Genomic DNA, 25,796 nt, shown 5'->3' with positions numbered 1-25,796 from the left:
ATCACCAAATATGTGTGTACAAGGGGATAGGCTGTGGATTTTCTACAAAATTTTCATATGTTTAGCATTGAATCAACACAAGGGTACATAATCATCCTTAAATTGAAAACAAACTGGTAATGCCATGCAGAAAAAACACAGAAAAATGACCAAAAACAAAACAATAGTATTCGCAAGACAACCTAGAAACCTAAAGACTGTGCATTATGAACTCCAACACAAACCAGGAATGATCTTAGGTGCTTCAAAAACAGATATTTAATAATGGTCAACCAACACATGATAGTGCATGGATTTCCATGATGCATGAATAGCTAACCATGATAGAGTTCACTCAACAAAAAAAAACCAAGCATGTTATGATTGAAATTATTACTTTGTAAGGAATAGTGATTAGACAGATATATTGTTTATTTTAGAATAACCATTGTCATTTGTAACAACTTCAATGTCAAGCCTGGCTCCTCTTAGTAAATGTTGACCATAATTCAGCTGTCCTCTTACCATGAAAGTCTTAATGTTAGAAGGTTTCTATTCAGGTTATTTGGTTAATTTTTCTCTCTGTCAAATACAAATCAAAAACACAAACTCGAATCTACAATTTGCAAAATCAACAAGTTTTGTACAAGTTTATGTAAAGCATTGAATAGTTATTGGTTAAGGGTATAGCTGCATAAATGTAGCTCTAATGGTCCTAATAATACTTTTAGACAATTTTAGGTCATCAGAACTGGATCAATGTTTTCTCCTTTGGGGTGCGATTAACAATTATTAACCAGTTTTTTTCAAGGCTTTAAAATAGTAATAAGAATGGTTGTGCTATTAAAGCAATTGAGTATAGTTACTAACAAAAATGACAGCAACCAGAAAAACAAAAATAAATTTTGACTACATTTTCAACCATGGCCCATGTTTTGCACTTACTTAAGATGGAAGGATTATTTGACGATCACAGAAGGTATATAAACAATGTCAGTGTGCCAATATAAAACAGATCATGGTGATGCCTTATGGATTTTGTATATATTTCATAATAAGGTTTGAATTTCAATACAGCATATTGGATACATACTTATGGCTTCAAAACACAAAAAAGATCAGTTTTGTATACAAAATTTTACTTACACATAAGATATTGAATATTATTCCATTACAAAACTCAAACATCCAGTTCAATCAACAATTAAAATAAATACTAAAATAGGGTATAGAAGAAACAACCATTCTCACAATACAGTCGCATCTCATTTAGAATGTTTAATTTTCATATATTGATTGTATTATAAATACTTATTGAATGGGATAAGTGTCATGTTCTCATTTTTTTAATACATTAATAATTCTATCAAAACAATAAGTGAAATGTTAAAACAAAATAATATTAAAACACTAAACTAAAAAAACATTATAGATCTGTCTTCATTATATGCAGGGCCTTTTCTTTTGATAACTATGTGAAGTACAGATCTAGTCAAGTATAGATAAAAGGTAAGTAAGGGCAGATAAGTCAAGAAGAAAGGAAAGAGATAAAGATACCTAAAATGTCCTCATCATTATAGAACTAAATAAAAATAACAATCTAACAAGTCATGTAGTTTTGTACCTCGCTAATCTACCTAGCTTAGCTTGAAAGTATTAGAATGCTTAATTAAGTTTTGAATAAAACATGTATAGAAATAGCATATTAAATTTTGTATAATACATCAATTAACAAACATATTTTTGCTCCCATAAATAAATACAAAACATATATTGGGTTAACAAAATGGCAATTTCTAAGAGTATCCTATTGCAATTTAGCAATACTATCAATACATTTTATACTTGAAGCTTAAAAGAGCTCATGCACTAAAAGTTTCAAACTGAATTGGTCTCCAGCTTAAATTTTCTAGTCTATTCTGCTATCAGCAACATGTAACACAGAACATCAGGCTTTCCAGAAACCTTTACCATGGTAGATCTGACCTTCCCAGCATGCTTGGTTTACATTCATCTACAACAGAAAAGGTTACAGTACACAAATGATTCTGTTAATAAAGGTCAATATGTTAAATTTGTAATTTTGTAAAGACTATCCTGACTTAATATGGGAATTTTGCTTTCAATGGGAGATCTTTTATCAGTCTCTATAGATTTCTTAACTAGGAATTAAGTGTTAAACATTGTACAGACACCTGCCATGCATATTGTCTTTTTATTGTTGTTTGGTTGCTGTGTCATTAATTTATCCCCCTAATCAAATTTCATTAGTTTTCTGTCTAAAGCATCCTCAGCTATTGTGGCTAGTAAAATAGGAATGCAAATGCTTTATCTATATTTTTTAGTTGATTGAGTCTCAAAATATATGTTACAAATGCTAGACAAAAGTTCTTCTTTCCATGTGTGAACATAAAACAGCAGCTTTGTGTTTTAAATATTTCATACATTTCACTGTACTGTTTCAAAATCAGTTAACTAACCATATTCTTCCTTAAAAATTTCATAATTGTAATGGTGTATGAATCTATCTGATCCCAAGATACTACAATAGGGACAGTAGACAAAACATGACAGATCCAATTCAATTGCTCTATACATTTTAAGTTAACATCACAAAATGTAAATGATTTTAACCTTTCAGTGTTCACAAGCAGTGATTGTTTTAACAAAAGCCTTCTAGAACATACATTATCATATCTTCGTCTAGTTTTAAAGGTTATACAATGACCTGTGGGAGTATATGTTCATTTTCTCCTCCAGTTGGTCTATGTTGGAAATAGAAGTTTCATTAGTGATGAATAACTTATTTTCATACATACATCAACCTGAAGTTTATATATTGCAAGATTAATCTTTACTTTATTTACAAATGATTTACATACCCAATCAATTTTTTGCCAGCCAAGACATCTTCTCTTCTAAGTTTCCTGCAATTGAACAAACAAAAATATATATATATGTGTATTTTAATAATATTAATAAAGAAAGTGCACACACTAATATGCCATGCCTGGTTTACTGAAAAAGATTGAATTTAATTGATCAGGTACACTTAACATTATCAAAACTCATTCAAATTCCTGACATATTTATCTTTATGCAATCATTCAATACTATTCATGATATTGTTGATAGTTGTTTATTGAAACAGATCTACCTAAAAACACTTCAGGCTGACTGACACACCATGAAAATACATTCAAGGTCAGATGAAAATGCCAGACTGATAAATACAAACACACCTAACAATTATTTCATACACCTATTTATTGTTACTTAATAAATTTTTACGTGAATAAAGTTTAGTAGAATTATTTCATGCATATTCAGGACAATAAAATTATTTGATTAATATATTGTTAACAAGTCTCTGTAAAGTTGTATCTGAAAAACAAGTCTAACCAACAGTTTCGAAATTGACCTTTGCAACGGTCAAGTTGAAATGAACCCTCCAAGATGTGCATCCAGTTAACAACCATTCCATACACCGCAATATAGTTGCTCTAAATCTATTTTTTATAGTATCTGACATATGGACTAAACATAAAAAACTTAAATCTTCATCAATGATCCAGTATTGAAATAAGATTAATGCAAAATTGACAAGGACTTTTAAAATTGACATCTAAACCTGGTTCAACCAATGGCAAGTCACCATATTTTTTTTTTAATAACAACTATTTAGGTTCTCAAAGTCATATTCAAACTAAAACAAAATATATTTGTGTTCTTGTAATTTGTTAACCCTTTCCTCCATGGATATTTTTTTACATACTTGATTCGCATAGGATTTTTTCAATGAAAAATAATCATCAGGTTTAAAGTATTAATGCATTGCGAAAACAAATTTTTCATCAATGAAATTCCAGTCAGATGTTCTCATGAATATCCTTTTTATATTAGATACATTTTTTTTTTAAAGTCTGATGAAGTTTTTTCCTAGGTAATACGTTTCAATTGAGGAACTACACAGGCGTTGAAAGGCGTCATTATGGAGTAAAGGGGGTGGCGTCAAAAGGCGTCATTATGGAGGAAAGGGTTAATTATGATAACTTACGCATGTAAAGGCTTTTCTTTATAGCAAACATTAGCAGCTCTTCTTCTTGACCTTGGTTCTTCCAGTACATTTCTATATCAGACAAAAACATTTCTCAATTATTTGTATATTTATAAGGATAGTGGAAAACTGACAATGAAAAAAATATAATTTTTCATTGAACTTTTAGAGTGTTTTTTTAGCTGTTAATTCATATTACTGATGACGAAAAAATATCATTACAGAAATATGACTCTTCCACATACAGTCATATAATCTAGAGGTTCTTAATTGCCTGTATCACCTATCTGGATTTCTATCTTTTGTCAACATTGTTCATAATCAAGGATCCGGAAAATAAAAATGTAGTATGAGAAATTAAGGACAGCAATTTGAAATCAAATTGAGATTTGAGATGACTAAAATTTTATCCTTGCAATAACTTTCATATTTCTGTTTCTTGCAAAAGCCTTACCTAAACCTTAGAAGTATGATGAGTCAGTTGGTTAGATAAAAATGTTAAAACACTGAAATACACATAAGCAAATCAAAGAAGAATACATCTAATATCCTAAAGATCAATGAGGTTTTGAGGCTTAGCACCCGTAGATCATGAAGGTTCAGGCAAACAAACTTTAATCTTAGTAACTTACTCTGCATTAGGAGTAGTAACACCATCTTCATCAAATGATCTATTGTTCTTGGATTCCTTAGACTCATTTAATAATACATTAGGACTTATATTTTCATCTCCTTTCTTCATAACAAGAGCTGGACTAGGAACATTTTTGGACTCCAGTTTGTCAATATTAGCTCCTTTAACTGGTGACTCCATACTTTCAGGTTTCATTTTAGGACCAAGTGATGCCAGTCTCTTTTTCAATAAACTCAAACTACTTGATGTACCAGTGCCAGTATTCTGAAATAATAGTTGTCAAGTTAAAGCAGTAGAAACATGAGAATATGATATGTAAAAAAAAAGATTGCATTATTATTCCTTGGTTATTAAACATAATGATTCAAACAAGTGTCACAGTGTCTTGATAGCGTGACATGTCATCATGTAGACTGTTACTGTTTTTGTCCTAAATATACAATTAACCAGTTATCTCAAAAGACTAATTTCAGATTTTTTGCCCCATGAATTTGTCTTTGATTTGTCTTTGATTTTTCTTGAATTTATTTCACACCAGGGTCATTACAGTTTAATTAGTTATCAAAGGTATCAGGATTATAATTTAGTATGCCAGACGCGCGTTTCGTCTACATAAGACTCATCAGTGACACTCATATCAAAATATTTATAAAACCAAACAAGTACAAAGTAAGCCTTTCAATCTTAACCTGAATCTACAGTATCGCAGCTTTATGCATGTACTTTTAGGTTATAACAATATAATGGCATATATATTCCTAAAAAATATTGTCAAATTTAACATTTTCTGATAGTTTATATTTGAAATTTCCTCAGATTTTTGGAAATTTTAAAGTATTTATCCCCTCAAAAAAATAAATGGATACTGAATCTATTTGAAGATCAAATGTTGAAAGTGAATCAATAAAAAATAAATCTATTAAAGTCATATGAAACCTCAAATTAAACAAAAAATATGCATATGTTTTTTTTTTAACAAAATGGATAGTTTTCATTAGGCCAAAAAAAATTATATGTGTGTTTACGGTTACCCGACTGACCCTATTTTGAGCACCAACCCTAAGCCATTTTATTTCCGTCGTAAAGTGAAAAATAAAATGAACTAATGTCTAAAGTGAAAATAGTGTTGCCTGATACATCCCATTGTTCATAATCGTGAATATGATAGCTGTTTTCAGGAAATATTGTGACTCGTATGATGTAATAAACGATTTGCCACCACTTTTTTCCCATCCAATCATTAAAATAACGGGTAAACTCGGCCCATGATGCACTTGGACCACGACAAGACGAAACCCCACACTCAAAATTATGTCACAAAAAATAAAATGGAAATACCGACCTACCTGCCCTATTTTTTTTAAAGCATGTTACCTTAAACAGACATATTTTTTTTTGGGTCTTATTAAACTATGTACATATACTTTTTTCTGAAGAAAATTCTCTAATTTGTCCACAATTAGAAGAAGTTTACTTTTTTTAAACTTCTTGCTTCCAGGAAGCAATTCACCGACATATTTTCCGTATGCAAAGTGACCTTAGCGTGACCCTTCTTGTAAAAATCCGGTGATTGCAATACGCATGATCTGTCACTAAAATAAACTATTATCTGATTGTTCAAGTTATACATGTGCTCAATATCGATGCTTATTTGTTGATTGTTTACTATATTAAGGTGACAATCGGTAAACTACGGCTTCAAAACTCTACAAATTAATGAGCGGCCATATTTTCATCTCATAACAGACAAAGAGAAAAAAAAATTGACGATTGAATATTAAACAAAGGACACAGATGAATTTATGACAAAATTGTGTTTTGGTGATGGATCTTACTTTACTAAACATTCTTGCTGCTTACAATTATCTCTCTCTAAGATGAACTTTGCCCAGTAGTTACAGTGGGAAAGTTAGTGAAAACTTACATAATTTTTTTGAAAATTGTTAAAAATTGACTATAAAGGGCAATAACTCCTTATGGGGTCAATTGATCATTTTGGTCATGTTGACTTATTTTTAGGTCTTACTTTGCTGTACATTATTGCTGTTTACAGTTTATCTCTTTTTATAATAATATTGAAGATAATAACCAAAAAGACAAAATTTCCTTAAAATTACCTTTTTTTAGCAACTTGGCAGCAACCTAATAACGATTGTCGGATTCATTTGAAAATTTCAGGGCAGATAGATCTTGACCTAATAAACAATTTTACCCCATATCAGATTAACTCTAAATGCTTTGTTTTTATCGATATACAATGTAAGCCAAAAACTGCATTTTTCTCTTATGTTCTATTTTTAGCCATGGCGGCAATCTTGGTTGGTTGGCCGGGTCACCGGACACATTTTTAAAACAAGATACCCCAATCATGTTTATGGCCAAGTTTGGTTTAATTTGGCCCAGTAGTTTCAGAGGAGAAGATTTTTGTAAAAGATTACTAAGATTTACGAAAAATGGTTAAATAGTCTATAAAGGGCAATAACTCCTTAAGGGGTCAACTGATCATTTTGGTAATGTTGACTTTTTTTATAAATCTTATTTTGCTGAACATTATTGCTGTGAACAGTTTTTCTCTATCTATAATAATTTTCAAGATAATAACCAAAACAGAAAAATTTCCTTAAAATTACCAATTCAGGGGCAGCAACCAAGGTTGGGCGGTAAATACAACCCCCGGTATTTACCAGTGGTATTTACCGCCCCGAACAATACTCCCCAAGTGGTCAATACTGGAAAAGTACTGGTCAATTGAAATTTTCATGGTTGTTTCTACTATTAATTGAAGTAAAATCTTGATAAAAAGTCAAATATAATGTGTCAGCTTATAAAATTAATGAATTTGATATGTTTTATTCATTTATAACACTTATTCTTACTGATTTAAAATTTAGTTTTTATGAATTATGATATTGCATACTTCATTGTACTTAAGATATATATATATACAAATTTATATTTTATTTCAACATGTTTAAATCAAAATATTTTTATTCAAAATTTATGATTTTACAGGAAATTAAAATTAAAGATAAATAAAACTACAGGTAAATGAAGTTACATGGTTCTTTTTACCTATCACCTGGCATTGCTAGGTGTGAAAATTTAATTACTAAAACAACAGCTTCCAATAAAAGTTGACAGTACCATACCTGCCAACTTTTCAAAATGCCCATGGGGGTTTTGCGTCCAAGATGTATGTCATAGTCCTAAAATACACCTTCAAGGGGGCCTTCAAATACATTTTAATGTTGTTTTTTGGCTTCTTCATACTAATATAAGCCTAATGTCATTGTAAAATTAATTGTTTTGTTTAAAATTGTGGACAAAATTGCTCTTTCAAAATTTCAATTTGGGAGCCTCCATGGGTGAAATCCCCCACAAATAGTGACAGTTGGCAGGTATGCAGTACATGGGTTGAAAGTAATAAAATTGATATATGAAGACTCCCTTAAACAATAAATTATTTCCTGTCTATAGCTATTTAACTGTGAGATAAAAACCTTCTTCATGCTGGAAATGGAAATTTGAAGCAGGGACAAAAAGTTTTTATCTTTTACTATAGTATTATGTACACATTAATCAATGTACATGATGTAGATCCCTGTTTGAATTTACAATAGAATTAGAAATGAAAGCATTAAAAATGATTTGAACACTTTCTACATGTATATAAATTAATTATTAATTGTAATTATAATTGACCAAGTAGATAGTGGTTTTTATAGTAATAACCACTCAAAATTTCAATCGACCAGTATTTGCCGGTATTTCCCAGTATTTCCCGGTAAATACCGGTATTTACCACTGGCATGGTCAATACTAATATTGACCGCTTTTTTGCCAACCTTGGCAGCAACCCAACAACGGGTTGTCGGATTCATCTGAAAATTTCAGAGCAGATAGATCTTGACCTGATTAATAATTAAACCCTCGTCAGATTTGCTCTAAATGCTTTGGTTTTTGAGATATATGCCAAAAACTGCATTTTACCCCTATGTTCTATTTTTAGCCATGGCGGCCATCTTGGTTGGTTGGCCAGGTCACCGGACACATTTTTTTAACAAGATACACCAATGATGATTGTGGCCAAGTTTAGTTTAATTTGACCCAAATGTTTCAGAGGAGAAGTGGTGCTGTGTAACATCTTAATTGTATGAATAATGTAAAACTGTTGAAATTTTTATGCATATATACTCTTTAATATCTAACAATGCTCCATTAGATGTAAGATTTGATTACTTTAATATTCTTGTAAACAAACACTAGAAATGACAATACACTTTTATAGAAAAATGAAAATCCCACTTTTTTCCCAAAGTAATATTAAAGTTACCTCTTTGTCTTCTTTCCTTGCCTTTTTCTTTTTCTCTGATCTTACTTCTGATGAAGAGTCATGGCGCCTTTTCCCCTTTCCTTCCTTTAGGACAATATCTAATGCTTTGTGTTCTTTTTTTAATTCGTTATCAATGTTTAAAGTTTTTGACAATATTTGCGTTCCTGTTACCGGCTCTAAGCACTTATCAGGAACATGCTCCTGTTCTAAGCTCTTATCAGGAACATGCTCTTGTTCTTTTATGTCAAAGTCTTGATTTCTGTCAAGTTTATGACTTCTAGATCTTGACCTCTTTGTAACACACATTAAATCAATTTTCACAGGGGATTCGTCTATCAAGATTTCTTCTTCATTTCCACTATTGTCTTTGATTATTTCATCTCTAGGCTTCAATGGGGTTTCACAAATTGCATGAACAGTTTCTACAATGTCTTGGTTTTCTACATTCTCACAAGAAAAGCTGTTGTCAGGGAAACTCTTTTTTCTAGTGTTTTTGAATAATTTATCTAAAGGATGATCTTCCCCTTTATTTGATTTAGGTTTTGTCCTGGATTTTTTCTTTAGTATTTTTGAAGTTTGAAAGTCATCCTCATCACTAAGATCAGTTGTGGTTGATATGAATGATTTTGAACGTCCTGTTTGATAGTTTGATTCTGCTTTGTCAGTTTCTTGGCTTTTTTTCAGTTCTGATCCAACTGACCTTGATTTCTGAATATTTGACCTTGAATTTTTTAACTTTTCTTCATCATGTTCATTAGAATTAGCTGAAACTTTGTTAGGACCTGGAATATCAGCATTTGACAGTATATCTGGCTCCTGGGATACAGTTTCTTCGCTATCAGATTCCCGATTACCAATAACTTCTGACAAGGCTTCTGACCTTAACCTACCTCTAGATTTACTTCGTGTTATTGTTTTAGAAGGTATGAACTCTGGTTCCCCTAAATCCTGTTCCTTTGACTCATCATTTTTCCGTGTCCTTGATCTTCCTCTAGATCTACTTCTTTTTTCTTCCTTTGTTTGACTTTCTATCACATGATCTATGTTACACGCCTCATTTTCCATCTTCCTTGCCTTGCTCCTGCCACGTGATTTACTCCTTGTTGTGGACTGTTTTGTATTTTCTTCCATTTCATCTTTCATTTTCTTAGGTCTACCACGGGAACGACTTCTTGATTTAGTTGGCAAATCATCTTCAATATTGTCTTCATCATTTTTATTTTTGTGAAAACTTCCTACAGGTGACTCTGGATTTACAGAGATTTCAACATCAATATCTTCATTTTCACTTGCCTTTTCTCTGGACTTTCTTTTCTGAGCATCACCATTTGAATCTGACTGTCCTTCATCAACATCCTGATTCACTACTGTGATTCTCTTACCGTGAGATCTACTCCTTCCTCTGGACTCACTTCTCTCCCTTTCTTGTGCACTGCCTTTACTTTTAGACCTTGACCTTGAAGTTTTCTTGGGGATGTCTGGAGAACAACCCTTTAAAGGCAGATTATAAATAACTTCACCTTTTCCATTTGACTCTTTGCTAATCATCTTTTTTTCTCCTGCAACTGATTTTTTGTTCTGGTCAGACTTTAATTCCAGATTATCTGTTTGGTCAGATTGTAATTTGACATCATTTGTATGGACGGACTGTATTTTATGATCATTGATTTGGCTGTCAGTGGTTTGATTGTTTACTTTGTCCCTGAATGTACCATATGATTCCTTTTCTCCATGAACAGACACGTCCATAGACATATCATATACAGAAGATGCATGTTTTAGGACAGTTGGTGTCCTCTCATGGAAATCAAACATGGACTTAACGTTACTATCATCAGTTTCATGTTTAGTAAGCTTGATTTTGGTTTTAGAACGTGATCTTTGTGGTAGCTTGGTTGGTACACGTTCTCTAGTTCCATCGAACATTTTTCTCGACGCTGCAAATACAATTTTTCCTGGTTTTGGAAGTCTGAATTCAACAGCTGATTGATGTCCTTCAGTCTTTTTATCTTCTGTTTTACTATTATCTTTCAAGTTGTCATTGACAACCTCCTGATTCTTTCCTTTTTTATTGATATCATTTTTAACCATTTTGTCAACTTGAGCAGTAGATTTGCGTTTTTTATCTGAATTTTTAGAAGATTTGACCATTTTCTGATTATCTGCTTTTGTATCAGATGTTTCGAGAATAATTCCTTTAGAATTATCAATGATTTCAGTAAAATCCATATCACTATTAAAATACTCTGTAACATCTGTATCACCAAGATTATCAGGTGTTGTTTTTTTCATAGCAACTGGTAGTAAAAATGCGTCTTTAGATGATGGAACCAAAAATGTCTTCCTTTTGTCTTCCTTCGAGTTCACAGAAGTATCAGATTTTGAGGATTTTGGGGGCAAAGTTTCCTTTTTCATTGAAATATTTTCCTGTGACCTTGAAGTAACAACCTCTTGAGTATTTTCTGACACAACAAAAGTTTCTCTTCTATCCTTTGACTTGGTGGAGTTCTGCAAGGTACCAGAAGGTACTACAAATGTTCCTCTTCTGTTTTTATCTTGTTTTGTAAGTTCCTTGTCTTCTGATTCTACATTGTCAGGAAGAATAACAGTTTCTTTTGGACATTTTGTATTTGGATCATCAGTATATTTTGTACTACCATCATGATCTAATTTATCAGTTGTGTTTGTACTACACTCAGGATCTGGCAATACAAATGTTCCTCTTCGTTCTTTTTTACTTGGTTGTTCATTATTCTTAGTTGTGTTTTTTTCTTTCTTTTTTGAAACCTTTTTAGATTGATCATCTTTCACTTTCTCTAATGTATGAGTTGACTCAGTTGGATTTCCAGATAGATTTTGCTTTTTCTTTTTCCCTTCATGTTCAGAACTTTTCTCCTGTGTTTGCTGATCAGTACTTTCTATGTTTGTTTGTTTATCTGCCAGTTTTATGTTATTTATTTCCTTTTTCTGACCATCTATATTCTCTGACAAATCAACCTCCTCAAATTTCTGGCTCTCTTTCTCAGTATTTTTCTGCTTTCTCTTTTTACTTCTTGTTTTAGCATGTATATCCTCATTATCTACCGTTTCAATTGTGTTTTGTTTTTCTTCCTCTAAAACTTCTTCCTCTATACCTGCAATGGCACATTATAGAATTATAGAAATAAATATTAAGAGAACCTTCAGGAGTTATTTCATATCGAGCAGTATTAAATAAATGAATAGATAAAGACTTATTATGAAAAATGTTGCCAATAGTACCGGAAACCTTCTTTCAAATTTGAAGTGAATAAGTTTCAGCTGTAAATCTTATAAATTAGGAATGTCTTATGATAAAAAGTTACTGGTATGTCAAACCTATTACTGAGGTTACGACAGGGTGTGAAGTCACTGGTATGTCAAACCTATTACTGAGGTTACGACAGGGTGTGAAGTCACTGGTATGTCAAACCTATTACTGAGGTTACGACAGGGTGTGAAGTCACTGGTATGTCAAACCTATTACTGAGGTTACGACAGGATGTGAAGTCACTGGTATGTCAAACCTATTACTGAGGTTACGACAGGGTGTGAAGTCACTGGTATGTCAAACCTATTACTGAGGTTACGACAGGGTGTGAAGTCACTGGTATGTCAAACCTATTACTGAGGTTACGACAGGGTGTGAAGTCACTGGTATGTCAAACCTATTACTGAGGTTACGACAGGGTGTGAAGTCACTGGTATGCAAACCTATTACTGAGGTTACGACAGGATGTGAAGTCACTGGTATGTCAAACCTATTACTGAGGTTACGACAGGGTGTGAAGGATTTGCTTTTATTAAGAAACATCTTTTTGACAACTACTTCAGGGGGAAGTTTCAATTTCATAACTTCCAAGCCCAGCAGACTTTTTTTTTAATCTGACAGTACAGATGACAGCTGGAATGACTTAGACCCATTTTAGTCAAAAGTGTAATCATAGGAAAGCTCTTCTTGTGTGTAAGTCCATTACTTAAATGATTTATCTCAAGAGCTGAATTTGTAATTCCAATTGAAAGATATTTTTAACTACAACTTAGCACACAGTGCTCTAGCTAGAAATCAAAAGGGGCAGGGTGCCAGTGGAGGGCAGGGCACTTTTTATGATAAGAAAAGGCACTGCTCATTTTTTTGTCTACGTTTCTATGTGCATCATGAGTTAACGAATCTCTTTTTTTTTTACTGTATATGTTGTTTTTTTTAAATAAAGATGCTTTTCAACTATAGTCTTTATTTCATTGTTTGTGTATGATATGTTGTTTTTTTTAAATAAAGATGCTTTTCAACTATAGTCTTTATTTCATTGTTTGTGTAGTTATAAAAATAGATATAGGAAGATGTGGTGTGAGTGCCAATGAGACAACTCTCCATACAAATAACAATTTAAAAAGTAAACCATTATATTATGAATGATATAGTACATCTTCATCAACATATTATGTTTTTACAGTTTAACTTCACTCTACCCATTATTAAAGAATATGTGTTTTTTTTATATATAGGAATTATAGCTTTTAATGCAACTGAAACTGAGAGCATTACTAATTTAACAATGTTTAGAACATGGATTGCTAAAAGTATAATTATCAAGTAGAAATTGCAATACATATTCAGGGATCTCCATGGATGAAAATTGAACAATGGAGGAACTTTCACCATTATAAACCGTATCTACGCCGTACAGTGTAGCGCGATCAAAGTATTTCATCCCTCCACATAAGGATAGGTGAACATGCTAATTCATTGCTTATCTAAATTATATTTATTTTATTTATTTGAATTTTCATTATAAATACTATATAAAAGTATATATATTTTCAATAATTGCCGTTTGTAACCGTTCAAATGCCAAGCCCTCATGCCCCCTCCATTTCCCTTAGTCGAGAATGACCAATAGCTATCACGAAGGTCCCAATGTAGTTTTCTTGCTATTTTTGGTAATTGTAATGGGGGTTAAAATTCATGTGGAGCCTTTTTTTCACGGACATTGTCAAATTCAGAATTCATGAATCCATTACCGGTATGGCTGGTTTGCAGCAACGACAAAACGAGTCGTACAGTTATGTAAAAGGTAAAAAAGATTTGTAAAGCGGACGTGTTCAAATGAAAAGGTTTTTAATGACTTTATCTAGCAAATCGATGCTATATATATGCAACATGCATCTTTCGAGTCTGAATAGAAATCGGAAACTCGGATGTATCAATATGATTGTAAACTACGAAATGAATTCGGAATTACGATACGATATTTATTTACAGGAAATATTAAACGTTTTTACTTTTTAACTTTTAAAGTAATTCTATATGATCGTTACAAAAGAGGGACGAAAGATACCAAAGGGACAGTCAAACTCATAAATCTAAAACAAACTGACAACGCCATGGCTAAAAATAACTAGAGGCTCTCAAGAGCCTGTGTCGCTCACCTGTTAATGTGTTTACTGATGTCGGCCATCTTCGTTGGTAGGCGGGGTCATTAGACACTTTTTTTTTAAATAGATACCCTAGTATTATGATTGTAGCCAAGTTTGGTTAAATTTGGCCAAGTCGTTTTAGAAAAGATTTTTATACAAGTTACAAAAATGACGAAAAGTTGTTCAATATTGACTATAAAGGGCAATAACTCCTTAAGGGGTCCTCTAACAATTTTGATCATGCTGACTTATTTGTAGATCTTACTTTGCTGAACATTATTGCTGTTAACAGTTTATCTCTATCTATAATAGTATTCAAGATAATAACCAAAAACTGCAAAATTTCCTTAAAATCACCAATTTTAGGGCAGCAACCAAACAACAGGTTGTCCGATTCAACTCAAAATTTGTGAGGGGATATATCTTATTCTGATGGACATTTAAATCTTGAAAGATTTGCCCTAAATGTCTTAGTTTCAAAGATATAACGCAATAACTGCATTTTACCACTATGTTCTAATTTTAGCCATGTCGGCCATTTTGTTTGGTAGGCTGGGTCATCGGACACATTTTTTACAACTATAAACCACAATGATAATTGTGGCCAAGTTTGGTTAAATTTGGCAAAGTAGTTTTGGAGAAGAAGATTTTTAGAAAAGTTACAAAAAATGACAAAAAGTTGTTAAAAATTGACTATAAAGGGCAATAAATCCTTAAGGGGTCAACTGACAATTTTGGTCATGTTGACTTATTTGTAGGTCTTACTTTGCTGAACATTATTGCTGTTTACAGTTTATCTCTATCTATAATAGTATTCAAGATAATAACCAAAAACTGCAAAATTTCCTTAAAATAACCATTTCACAGGCAGCAACCCAACAACAGGTTGTCCTATTCGTCTGAAAATTTCAGGGCAGATAGATCTTCACCTGATCAACCATTTTACCCCATGTCAGATTTGCTCTAAATGCTTTGGTTTTTGAGTTATAAGCCAAAAACTGCATTTTACCCCTATGTTCTATTTTTAGCCATGGCGGCCATCTTGGTTGGTTTGATGGGTCACGCCACACATTTTTTAAACTAGATACCCCAAGGATGATTGTGGCCAAGTTTGGTAGAATTTGGCCCAGTAGTTTCAGAGGAGAAGATTTTTGTAAAAGTTTACAGACGACAGACGACGGACGCAGGACGACGGACGACGGACGCCAAGTGATGAGAAAAGCTCACTTGACCTTTCAGGTCAGGTGAGCTAAAAAAGACAAACAAACAACAGCACACACGACACAACATAGAAAACTAAAGAATAAACAACACGAACCCCACTAAAAAAACTAGTGGTGATCTCAGGTGCTCCGGAAGGGTAAGCAGATCCTGCTCCACATGCGACACCCGTCGTGTTGCTTATGTGATAACAAATCCGGTAAATAGTCTAATTCGGTAGGTCACATTCAGGAAAGGGAAGGGGATTGTAGTTACGACGTAAGGAACATATCCGATATCATTTGTGATACGGTTATTCCATAACGGTCAACCAACTCGTGATGGCGTCCGTAAAATTTACGAAGGGAAAATACAGCAGTACTCGAGTTATTTATTTGCGATAAAATAATAATTACTGTTTTACGTCTTATTTTGTACTTCTTACAAAGGGGGATGCTGATTGCGTAAGTCAAAATAAAAGCACGTGTTCTACTTGTTAAACTTTGTAACTAGACTATTAATTTATTTATTTAATCTGAATTATCATAAGCATTTGTGGAAACTAAATTAAATAATTCGACAAATGAATCGTCTATCTTCAGATAATATTCTCCTGTCTGCTTTGTTGATCTACCTGTACAAGCTCAGGTACAAGTGATTAGCGATCTTAATCCGGATATTCCTCAGGCGTTAGAACTGGATTATACTATAAAAAAAGCCTGAAGGTTATGCAATTACAAGCATTTGATTATAATTGCTAAAAAAAATGGCGTCAGGCTATAAAAACGATCACAGTTTTGAACGATGGCGCAAGACATTTGAACGATGGTGCAAGTCATTTGACGATGGCGCAAGACATTTGAACGATGGCGGGGCGCCATCGTTGAACAGGCCATGGAGATCCCTGCATATTTTTTAATATGTTCAAAGACAGTTAATATCTTTAAGGTAACATTATTATGTTATTATATATTCAATTGGTTATTTATTCCTTTTTTTGATACTAGATAATATTTTAAGAGCACAAGTTTGTAATAAGCTAAAACAGGGGAAGTAATTCCAAAATCAATTTCCACCACAATTGGGTTAATAAAAACTGTGCTTGTCGCTAACAAGTTGAGATGAAAGGCATTTCTGTAAAGGCATAGTTTTATTTTGATGACTTAAATTCAATTCTAAAGTCATAAAAGTCTTCACTTATATATACGCTCTTCCATTGTGACTTGGAGATCGAAAATGCCGACCCAAGCTAAACACACTCGCTGACACATTCATCAAAAGTATGACAAAAAGATACATTGTCCTAATTAAATTACCTAGTTATTAACACCTTTGAAGTCTTTATCATTGTAATTGAGTGTAATGACATGATTGGGGCAATCACACAGGTGTCATATATGTAATTAACTTGGAAATCAGAAATCGATGAACCAAAATTTTACCAAAACGGCACAAGATAATTTTGGAAAAAGACGTCAGGGGGCAGAAGGGCGCGGATGAAGGCACCCAGGGCGCGGCTGAGGGCACCCAGGGCGCGGCGCCCTTCTATTTTGGGCTAGCGAGACCACTGGCACAAACACGAAATATATTTTAACTATGACTAATCAGTGGTTAAAATTGAATTCTTCAGCGAGGTGTTTGCAAGAAAACAAATTTTATGGAAAAACTAGACAATGCCGTAAAAGGAAAGCAATTCGTCAATTATCATTTTGGTATTTGATACTCTATTTTTCAAAGCAATATTGGAGTTTTCAAGTACCTGTTGAGCTCTCTATTGTACATATGTACTAGCATAAAAAGGTAAAAGTATTCAAAATATTAAACAAACATATTATTCAGATATATATGACAGACACACCTTCCTCTACAGGTAATTCCATCATTTCATCAGGCTGTAAGACATCATCAATCAACATAGACTGTTCTGTAATGATACTCATGTCTAATCGTGCCACTCTCTGTGGCAGCGATCGTGTAGGTGAGTCAGTCATTAATACCTTAGTTTGATGTAATGGGGCCCTGAAAAACATATACTATGTTTAATCACTTTATTCATATTACATTTTAATATGACTGTTTAAGGAAAACCAGAATTAGTTACATTGATATAAAGATTCATTTAACATCATTCTGATAAAAGGATTTCTGTTATCAAAAATATTTATATATTGATACTTTTTTTAATTTTTGAGTTGAGTTGTACTTTTTAGTAGTAATTATAATTTATTTGTTGTGTTTTTCATAACAATTCAACAGCCAAGAAAGTTGACTAATACCAAGATGTTTTTATGTTTTTTGCATTTATATTATTGGTTTATGATCGTTCTACATGTTAAACATAACTTTAAAAGAAAATATATCAAATGATTTTCCAATTTGCAATTGATTTCAACTGAAGATATGTTTATGACAAACAACAATCTTCAACAGATGTCAAATGCTGACAAACATTCACATAAATCATTTTGGCAGATGAGCTGTAGTTTACCACCACTTACCTTACAATTTGTTCACGATGAAAGTCTCCATCATCATCAGAGATCAAACAAATTGATGAAGATCTACATGACCCTGTTGACCTTCGAGATACATTCATACACAAATCCATAGCTTCTCCAAGACTTGCAGTAGCATCAAACAACTGCTGTCCCATCTTACCAAGATGGTTCTTTAACTCAGATATATATTTCTAAAAGCAAGCAAATAAAATGTTCAAATGCATCATTATAAATTAAAGGGAAGCAATAATCAAAGAGCTGAAAGCTCTGAGGAAAAATGACGCCAATGTCTCTAATATTGGGATACTTTTTATGCAAGTCTTGATTTTCACATACTGCAATTAGTTTAACATTGCAACATGTCTTGTACGGATATAATTGATATTCGTATAAGTGTGTGTGAAGTAAAGATGAAAACTGGCTGTTTTTTTTAATAGTCCAAATAATTATGACGTCTTGGAAGGCTATTTTAAATTTTTGCTTCGACGCCTTCGTCAAAGAAAATAATAATATAGCCTTTCAAGATATCATAATTATTTGGACCAGTTTTTTTAGTTCAAATGAAAAGGTCAAGACTACCTGAATGATCTACAGTATCCATAGACTACTGGCTGTTTTTTGTGCAAATAAATACTGTAGAAAGGCCTGTATAGTTCGCACTGGTACATAGTCCGAACCCCCTTCTCCCCACGAAATTTTAAAAAATTTCTGTTGCTGTTAGAAAAGGTCTAATGAAACTCTGGTAATTTCAAATCCTGTGCGATCGTTTGCGGTATTTTCTTGGGAAAACCAGTTTTCCATCATCAAACAGAAGTTGAAACTGCTTGTTAAAGATTCTTATGATTGTTAAAATAAGTTTAATTCACTTACAAAACAATTTAGAAACTTGTGTACGTTTAAACAGGAAGTTTAAAAAGCACGTGTAAAAGAAGAAATTAACCGGTGAGAGTTGAAATCCGAACTGACATGACAGATATCACTATAATATATACGACTTTGAAAGTAAAACAGTTCCATCCTTTTGTAAAACAGTCTTTAATATACCTATCACATTAATGTTTGTAGGGTCTTTAAAAGCTAATACAACGAACCATATTAGTCAGTATGAAACACCAAAACAGAATAAACAATAACCGATTACGTTTTGTAATTTACAAATTCTAAGCTGGTTTACGGTTGTCTTTTTTACTATGTATCGTTTCAATCAAGCAGATACCAGTTTATTTCAACCAATGCATTGAAAAGAAACGAGAAATTTGTAATGTAAGGTTTAGTTTTTATATTTATCAGTATTAATTTGATATCGAATAGAAATAACTTATTAATATGGATGAGTTAAAATTATTAGTTTGAAAATTGATGAGAGCGCCCTCTACAATATCAATAACAAGATGGAGGAATGTAAACAAACCACCTCGCTGAAAAATTGAACTTGTTCTCTTCTTTCTTGCTTATTGTACTCTATAGTCTGCACCCCCTCTGAAGGTCCAATTTTGTAGAATAAAACCGCAGACTATACAAGCCTTTCTATGGACAGGTCAAGATTTTTTTTTGTAAATAAAATAAAGTATGTAAACTGGTTCCTGTCCGACTACAACACTTTGTTCGGGTGTAGCATAATACAAGCAGATTCCAGTTAGTATGTAAAATAGTAAATATGAAACTGAGTGCGGTAGGCGGAAATATAATCGACTTCCAGTTCTGGTCAATGGTATTGGAAACATACCGCTGATAGCGTCATTTTCCAAAAAATAATACTATGTGATTTTAGGGAAGAGGTTTAAAAAAAAAAATCACAAATAAAACATAGCTTACATGTACCAGGCTTTTTTTTCACTAAAGAGAGCATCAGAATTAGAAATGTAGGTAATTAAAGGGGATTTTTTTTCATAGAAATTAAATTTAAACATGATATAACTTTGAAGCACTGTTAGAATCTTAAAGTAAATATTTTATTATCTTTTTTGTTATCATATATTTGGTTCCTAATCATAGTTTATTATACCTCCATTCTTATCTGAACTTCATTCTCTATTTCATCTGGTTTAAGTCCAGCTAGGTGTTTGTATGTAGTAACTTGTGTCTGTAGACCAATTATCTCCCTTTTTTGGTCCATTATAACATTACTGGCCATTCTGAGATCCTTTCTGGTTTTCTCTAGAGTCATGGCTAACTGTCTATTGTTTGACTGCAGTGTTTGTTTGATAACTCGACTGGTTACTAGAAATATACATGAAAAGTCTCAAGATCTAAATTTTGCTTAAAAATTTATAAACAAATTGAATACATTTCTATATATTTTATATGATGGTCATACAATTGAGAGGTTTAGCAAGCTATATAACCAGGTTTTATCTACCATTTTCTACATAAGAAAATGGCTGTACCAAGTCAGGAATATGACAACTTTGTGTAATTTGATTGAATAAAAATATGACCTGACATATCTTCTGTGGATGTTGGCCAATCATAGCAAATATATGCAGACTCCATTAAAAAGCATTAAGAAAGTCTTTAACAGTTTTACTATCTTTAATTCCTTGTTCATTGACAAATAAAAAGGCAAACTTACAGTTATTAAGCAGTTTGTACAATACTGAAAATACTCTATATTGGAGTGGCATTTTTATTACAAGAAAGGGATTACAAAACAAAAACATGTGCAAAATGGAGATAAAATACAGATTTTACTCAGTATTCTCCACAGGATTTTGTGATAGTGCTGTGGTAAGCGCGTAATTTCGATAATTCTCTTTAAATAAACTTTGTTGCGGCATGCAGTTTGTTTGTAATTGATTTGTTATGTGTTTTTCTTATATTATGATATTGATGTTTTCTCTTGTAATGATGTCCTCATCATGCTCATGGAAGTTACTCCTTTGTTTGTTAATGTTATTGTCTGGATATAGAAGAAGAGTCTTTTTTTCTATACCATAAAATTGAGAAAGGAAATGGTGAATATGTCAAAGCGACAACCACCCGACCATAGAGCAAACAACAGCCGAAGTGAATGTGAATGTGAAGATTTCTAAGCACTAACAGGTGATGTTGCAGAACTTGTAGGACCAACATTTAAGTCATTGTCAGCTTCTGTGTTTGGTTTTGTAACCCAGTGTAGCAGTGTACTGTTAACCTTGGAATTGACATTTTTTAGCATAATGATTTCTCATTTTTCTGACCTTAGCGTTTTATAATATTCCAATGGCTTCATCCAGTGACATTTTAATAAACTTGTCTCTGCTTCATTCAAGCTGGACACCGAGAAATAGAACTTCTCAAGTTGTATCAGCTTGGGGTTTGTTTTTCTAATCATATCCTCCTAATTGTTTTCTAATGGTAAAATTCATAACTGCAGAATTGCTGACTAAACAATTATTAGTTCAAATAGGTGATAATTATTACTTCAAAGACTTGCTAATTTTCAAGGGTTCCTTTCGTATGGATAGTGACAAACCCCTGTGTTTGATCGTTTTTAAAATCATCCTTTGTTCAAAGTTCATTAAACAAATTTGTGAGTGTCGTCGGGAAATGCGGTCAATTAATTTCATCTCATTTCATTCATATATGCCTTTATATATTCTTTTAATTTGAAAAATAGATGTCAATGTTGAAATCTTTATTTATTTTGATCTTCCAAAGTCACCATTTTGTAAATTGTATTAGACTGGTCCAGCGGAGTTACTTAGTACAAAGAAAATAATTTATTCAGAAATAGTAAACCAGTCGATCACGTGATCTGAAGTGAAAAATAAGCGGGAAATTTGACAAAAATGACGAAAAAAAATATAGTGATGTGCTTGCGTTTGGATAGCGCTGCTGTTAGTGCAATAGAACAGCGGGAAATTGTGATAGCGCTGAAAAGCGCAGTGCTTAAACAGCCTGGGGAGAACACTGTAATTTCTGAAATGACCAAAGTTATTTCTGTAAAAAAAAAATTATATTTTGTTTTGTTTTAAATTCCAATCCGCTGTTTAGGAAATGACTTGCAAATATGAACATTCTGGAACCCTCTGTTCTAGTAATTATTACATTAGCATTCAAATTCTAAAAGGTGTTTATTACGGTAATCAAACATTACATAGGCAGAAGATCCTGAAAGGTGTCTAACAGACAGTAGAATGGAGCGATTTGATCTGTATTTGAATCAGATTGAGTTATAACTATCAGTGTAAACACAAACAGTACCACTTCTATTGAAACTTTTGGAGAGTGAAGACAGTGATGTATTCAAGTTTCTTTTCTGTTTAAAAGTCTTAGCTTTATCTTTTTTCATAACTCTCTTTAATGCTCTTCTTTTCTTTGGTGGAACCTCAATCTTCATGGAATCTGACATGCTGATATCTTCAGTATCCTAAAATAAAAATAAAAATCTCTAAATTTCTATGTCAGACATATATTAGAAGAAATAATATATACATTATGAGCAAAGTTTCAAGTTAATTAAACTTCAACCTCAGCAAAATCTACCTTGACCAAAAACTGTAACCTGAACTTCCCACTATCATTTTGAATTTTCTATGCTCAGTGGACTGTGAAATTAGGGTCAAAACTTTAAATTTGAAAAGATCATATCATTGGGAACACGTTTTCTAAGTTTCAAGTTGATTGGACTTTAACTTCATCAAAAACTAAACTTTGACCAAAAACTTTAACCAGAAGCTGGACAGACGGATGAAGAACAAATTTACGCACAGACCAGAAAACATAATGCCCCTCTACTATCGTAGGTGGAGCATAACAATAAAAATGCATAATTGTATAATGCACTATGTTTAACAAAATAAAAGATATCATTTATGAAGATATTAAAGTGTAACCTGAGAGCGCGAATTTCATTACAAAATTACTTCTCTCCACCAGGACCTCTGTGTTACAAGGCAGCGCTTATACCGACTGAGCTAAAGAAGTACTTCCTTAGCTCAACCGCTTACGGCTGACTAAGTATCTACCAAATGTTCTAAGGGAAGCAATCCCGTCACAAAAGAAAAGGGGCCCCAATATAGAGCCTTGGGGTACCCCCTTTGGATGTCAGCCCAGCTACTCAGAACACTGTTTACTTTAATTTGCTGTTTTCTTTCAGAGAGATATGATTTTAATAAAGATACTGAATGTGGAGAAACACCATATGCTAGTAATTTATCTAGTAAAATTTCATGAGGTAGGCAGTCAAAAGCTTTTGATAAATCCATAAGAACTGCAGCTATATAAGTTTTTGTCTAAAGCTTTATGCCAGTCTTCCAAGCAACATAGTCTGACAATCATGTCCTCTACTGAAAGCACATAGATAAGGATTAAAAATGGAATCAAAGAAATCTGCAGACTGGAAAAATATGCACATCATAAATGACATTTATAATCCAGTTATAAGTATTCAATTTTCTGAAACATAGACTAGATACAACTTTTACATATCTAGGTCCTGCCATGCCTTAATACTTTTCTAGATTTATTAGTTTGTCTCTATTAATTGATCTTAGTAGATTTTGATAAAAAAAAAAAAAAAAAAAAAAAACATTTTTTGTGATGTAAACACGGAAATATTTTCAATTCCTTTGATGAACCTTAAGCTACTCTTGATTAGTGTTTGCTATGCATAAAATGCTGCTTTTTTTATTAAAGTTTTTTGCACTGGTACGTCCCCTTCCCTGTATTGAAGTTTGATTATTTATGGGTATAATGTTTGTGTAATGTATTGACTCACAGGAGACTCCATTTTGTTGAATTTAGCGCTTTTTGTGAAAAAGAATTTGATTGGTTTATTCAAAATTATAAATTACAAAACAAATTCCGAGAAAGCAGAGATTATATTTCCGGATAATTTCTATCATTTGTAAAAGATACTGTGATGCAGATGATCTGTGATAAAAGTCACAGTGTATGCTATATTGTTTCCACTCCATATGGGCACCATAATTCCTATTGTGCTTTTTTAATTTTTTAATGTATGTATGTTCATATATATATATATTTATTATTATATGTCATATATATATATATTTATTATTATATATGTCATATATATATATATTTATTATTATATGTCATATATATATATATTTATTATTATATATGTCATATATATATATATTTATTATTATATGTCATATATATATATATTTATTATTATATATGTCATATATATATATATTTATTATTATATGTCATATATATTCATATACAAACAATGAATAAAATAAATCAACTAACTTCAGTGTACTATTATGAACCAGACTTTTTAAAACTGAAACATTGTTAAAAACCATATTCTGACACAGAAAAAAAAACATGCGTCCCCTTTTTTTGTATTTTTATCTGACTTATTCAAGAACCAATACATACAATTTGTAACATAATACATATAAAAACTAGAGGCTCTCTAGGTCCTGTGTCGCTCACCTGTACTTACTGATGCTTTGGAAATCATGTAAAATAAGGTTAAAATCAAAATTTATAGTATGAGATATCATTAGATACTATAATAATATCTAAGATAATAGCAAAAACTGCAAAATTTCCTTAAAATTACTTAACTCAGGGTCAGCAACCCAACAACTGATTGTCGGATTTTTCTGAAAATTTCAGGGCAGATATATCTAAATTTGATGAACATTTTTGCCACCAGTCAGATTTGCTCTAAATGCTTCAGTTTCAGAGATATATAAACCAAAAACTGCATTTTACCCTATGTACTATCTTGGACTATCTTGGTTGGCTGGCTGGGTCAACAGACACATTTTTTAAACTGCATACCCTAATGATGATTGTGGACAAGTTTGGTTAAATTTGCCTAAGTAGTTTCAGAGGAGAAGATTTTTGTAAAAGATTACAAAAAATTAAGAAAAATTGGAAAAATTGACTATACAGGGCAATAACTCCTGAAGGGGTCAATTGACCATTTTGGTCATTTGACTTATTTGTAGATCTTACTTTGCTGAACATTATTGCTGTTTACAGTTTATCTCTATCTATAATAATATTCAAGATATTAACCAAAAACGGCAAAATTTCCTTAAAATTACCAATTCAGGGGCAGCAACCTAACAACGGGTTGTCCAATTCATCTGAAAATTTCAGGGCAGATAGATCTTGACCTGATAAACAATTTCACCCGGTCAGATTTGCTCTAAATGGTTTCTGAGTTATAAGCCAAAATCTATATTTTTAGCCATGGCGCCCATCTTGGTTGGCTGGCTTGGTCAACGGACACATTTTTAAAACTACATACCCTAGTGATGATTGTGGACAAGTTTGGTTAAATTTGCCATAGTAGTTTCAGAGTTGAAAATTTTTGTAAAAGATTACAAAAATTTACGAAAAATTGTTAAAAATTAACTATAAAGGGCAATATCTCCTTAAGGGGTCAATTGACTATTTTGATCATGTTGACTTATTTGTAGATCTTACTTTGCTGAACATTATTGCTGTTCACAGTTTACCTCTATCTATAATAATATTCAAGATGATAACCAACCAGATGCTCCACAGGGCGCAGCTTTATACGACCGCAGAGGTTGTACCCTGAACAGTTGGGGCAAGTATGGACACAACATTTAAGTTTGATACAGCTCTGAATTTGGATTGTGATTAAATAGTTGACACAACTTAGGTTTCTGACACAGAATGAATGTGGTCTAATTAAAACTTCAACTTAAAAAACTT

The 25,796-nt window shown here is 32.3% G+C and overlaps 1 protein-coding gene across 2 annotated transcripts; it reads right to left on the bottom strand.

Annotated features, from left to right (window-relative positions):
- Window positions 1-1,101: 1,101 nt before the first annotated feature.
- Window positions 1,102-23,896, bottom strand: LOC139513679 (enolase-phosphatase E1-like). 2 transcript variants are annotated; one of them, XM_071302388.1, is made up of 10 exons: window positions 23,839-23,896; window positions 22,323-22,488; window positions 20,143-20,357; window positions 18,138-18,328; window positions 17,498-17,658; window positions 9,004-12,137; window positions 4,669-4,934; window positions 4,037-4,108; window positions 2,862-2,906; window positions 1,102-1,993 (listed from the first exon to the last, which is right to left on the bottom strand). In XM_071302388.1, exons 1-10 carry the CDS (start codon window positions 23,848-23,850, stop codon window positions 1,990-1,992), a joined length of 4,266 nt encoding a protein of 1,421 aa, XP_071158489.1. In that variant the 5' UTR covers window positions 23,851-23,896; the 3' UTR covers window positions 1,102-1,989. The 2 variants fall into 2 exon arrangements, with proteins under 2 accessions (XP_071158489.1, XP_071158490.1); XM_071302389.1 differs by lacking the exon at window positions 23,839-23,896 and adding an exon at window positions 23,699-23,802.
- Window positions 23,897-25,796: the final 1,900 nt, after the last annotated feature.

The sequence above is a fragment of the Mytilus edulis genome, chromosome 2, assembly GCF_963676685.1.
Source record: "Mytilus edulis chromosome 2, xbMytEdul2.2, whole genome shotgun sequence".
In the NCBI taxonomy this organism is placed as follows: domain Eukaryota; kingdom Metazoa; phylum Mollusca; class Bivalvia; order Mytilida; family Mytilidae; genus Mytilus; species Mytilus edulis.
This window is presented reverse-complemented; position numbering and strand designations above follow the sequence as displayed.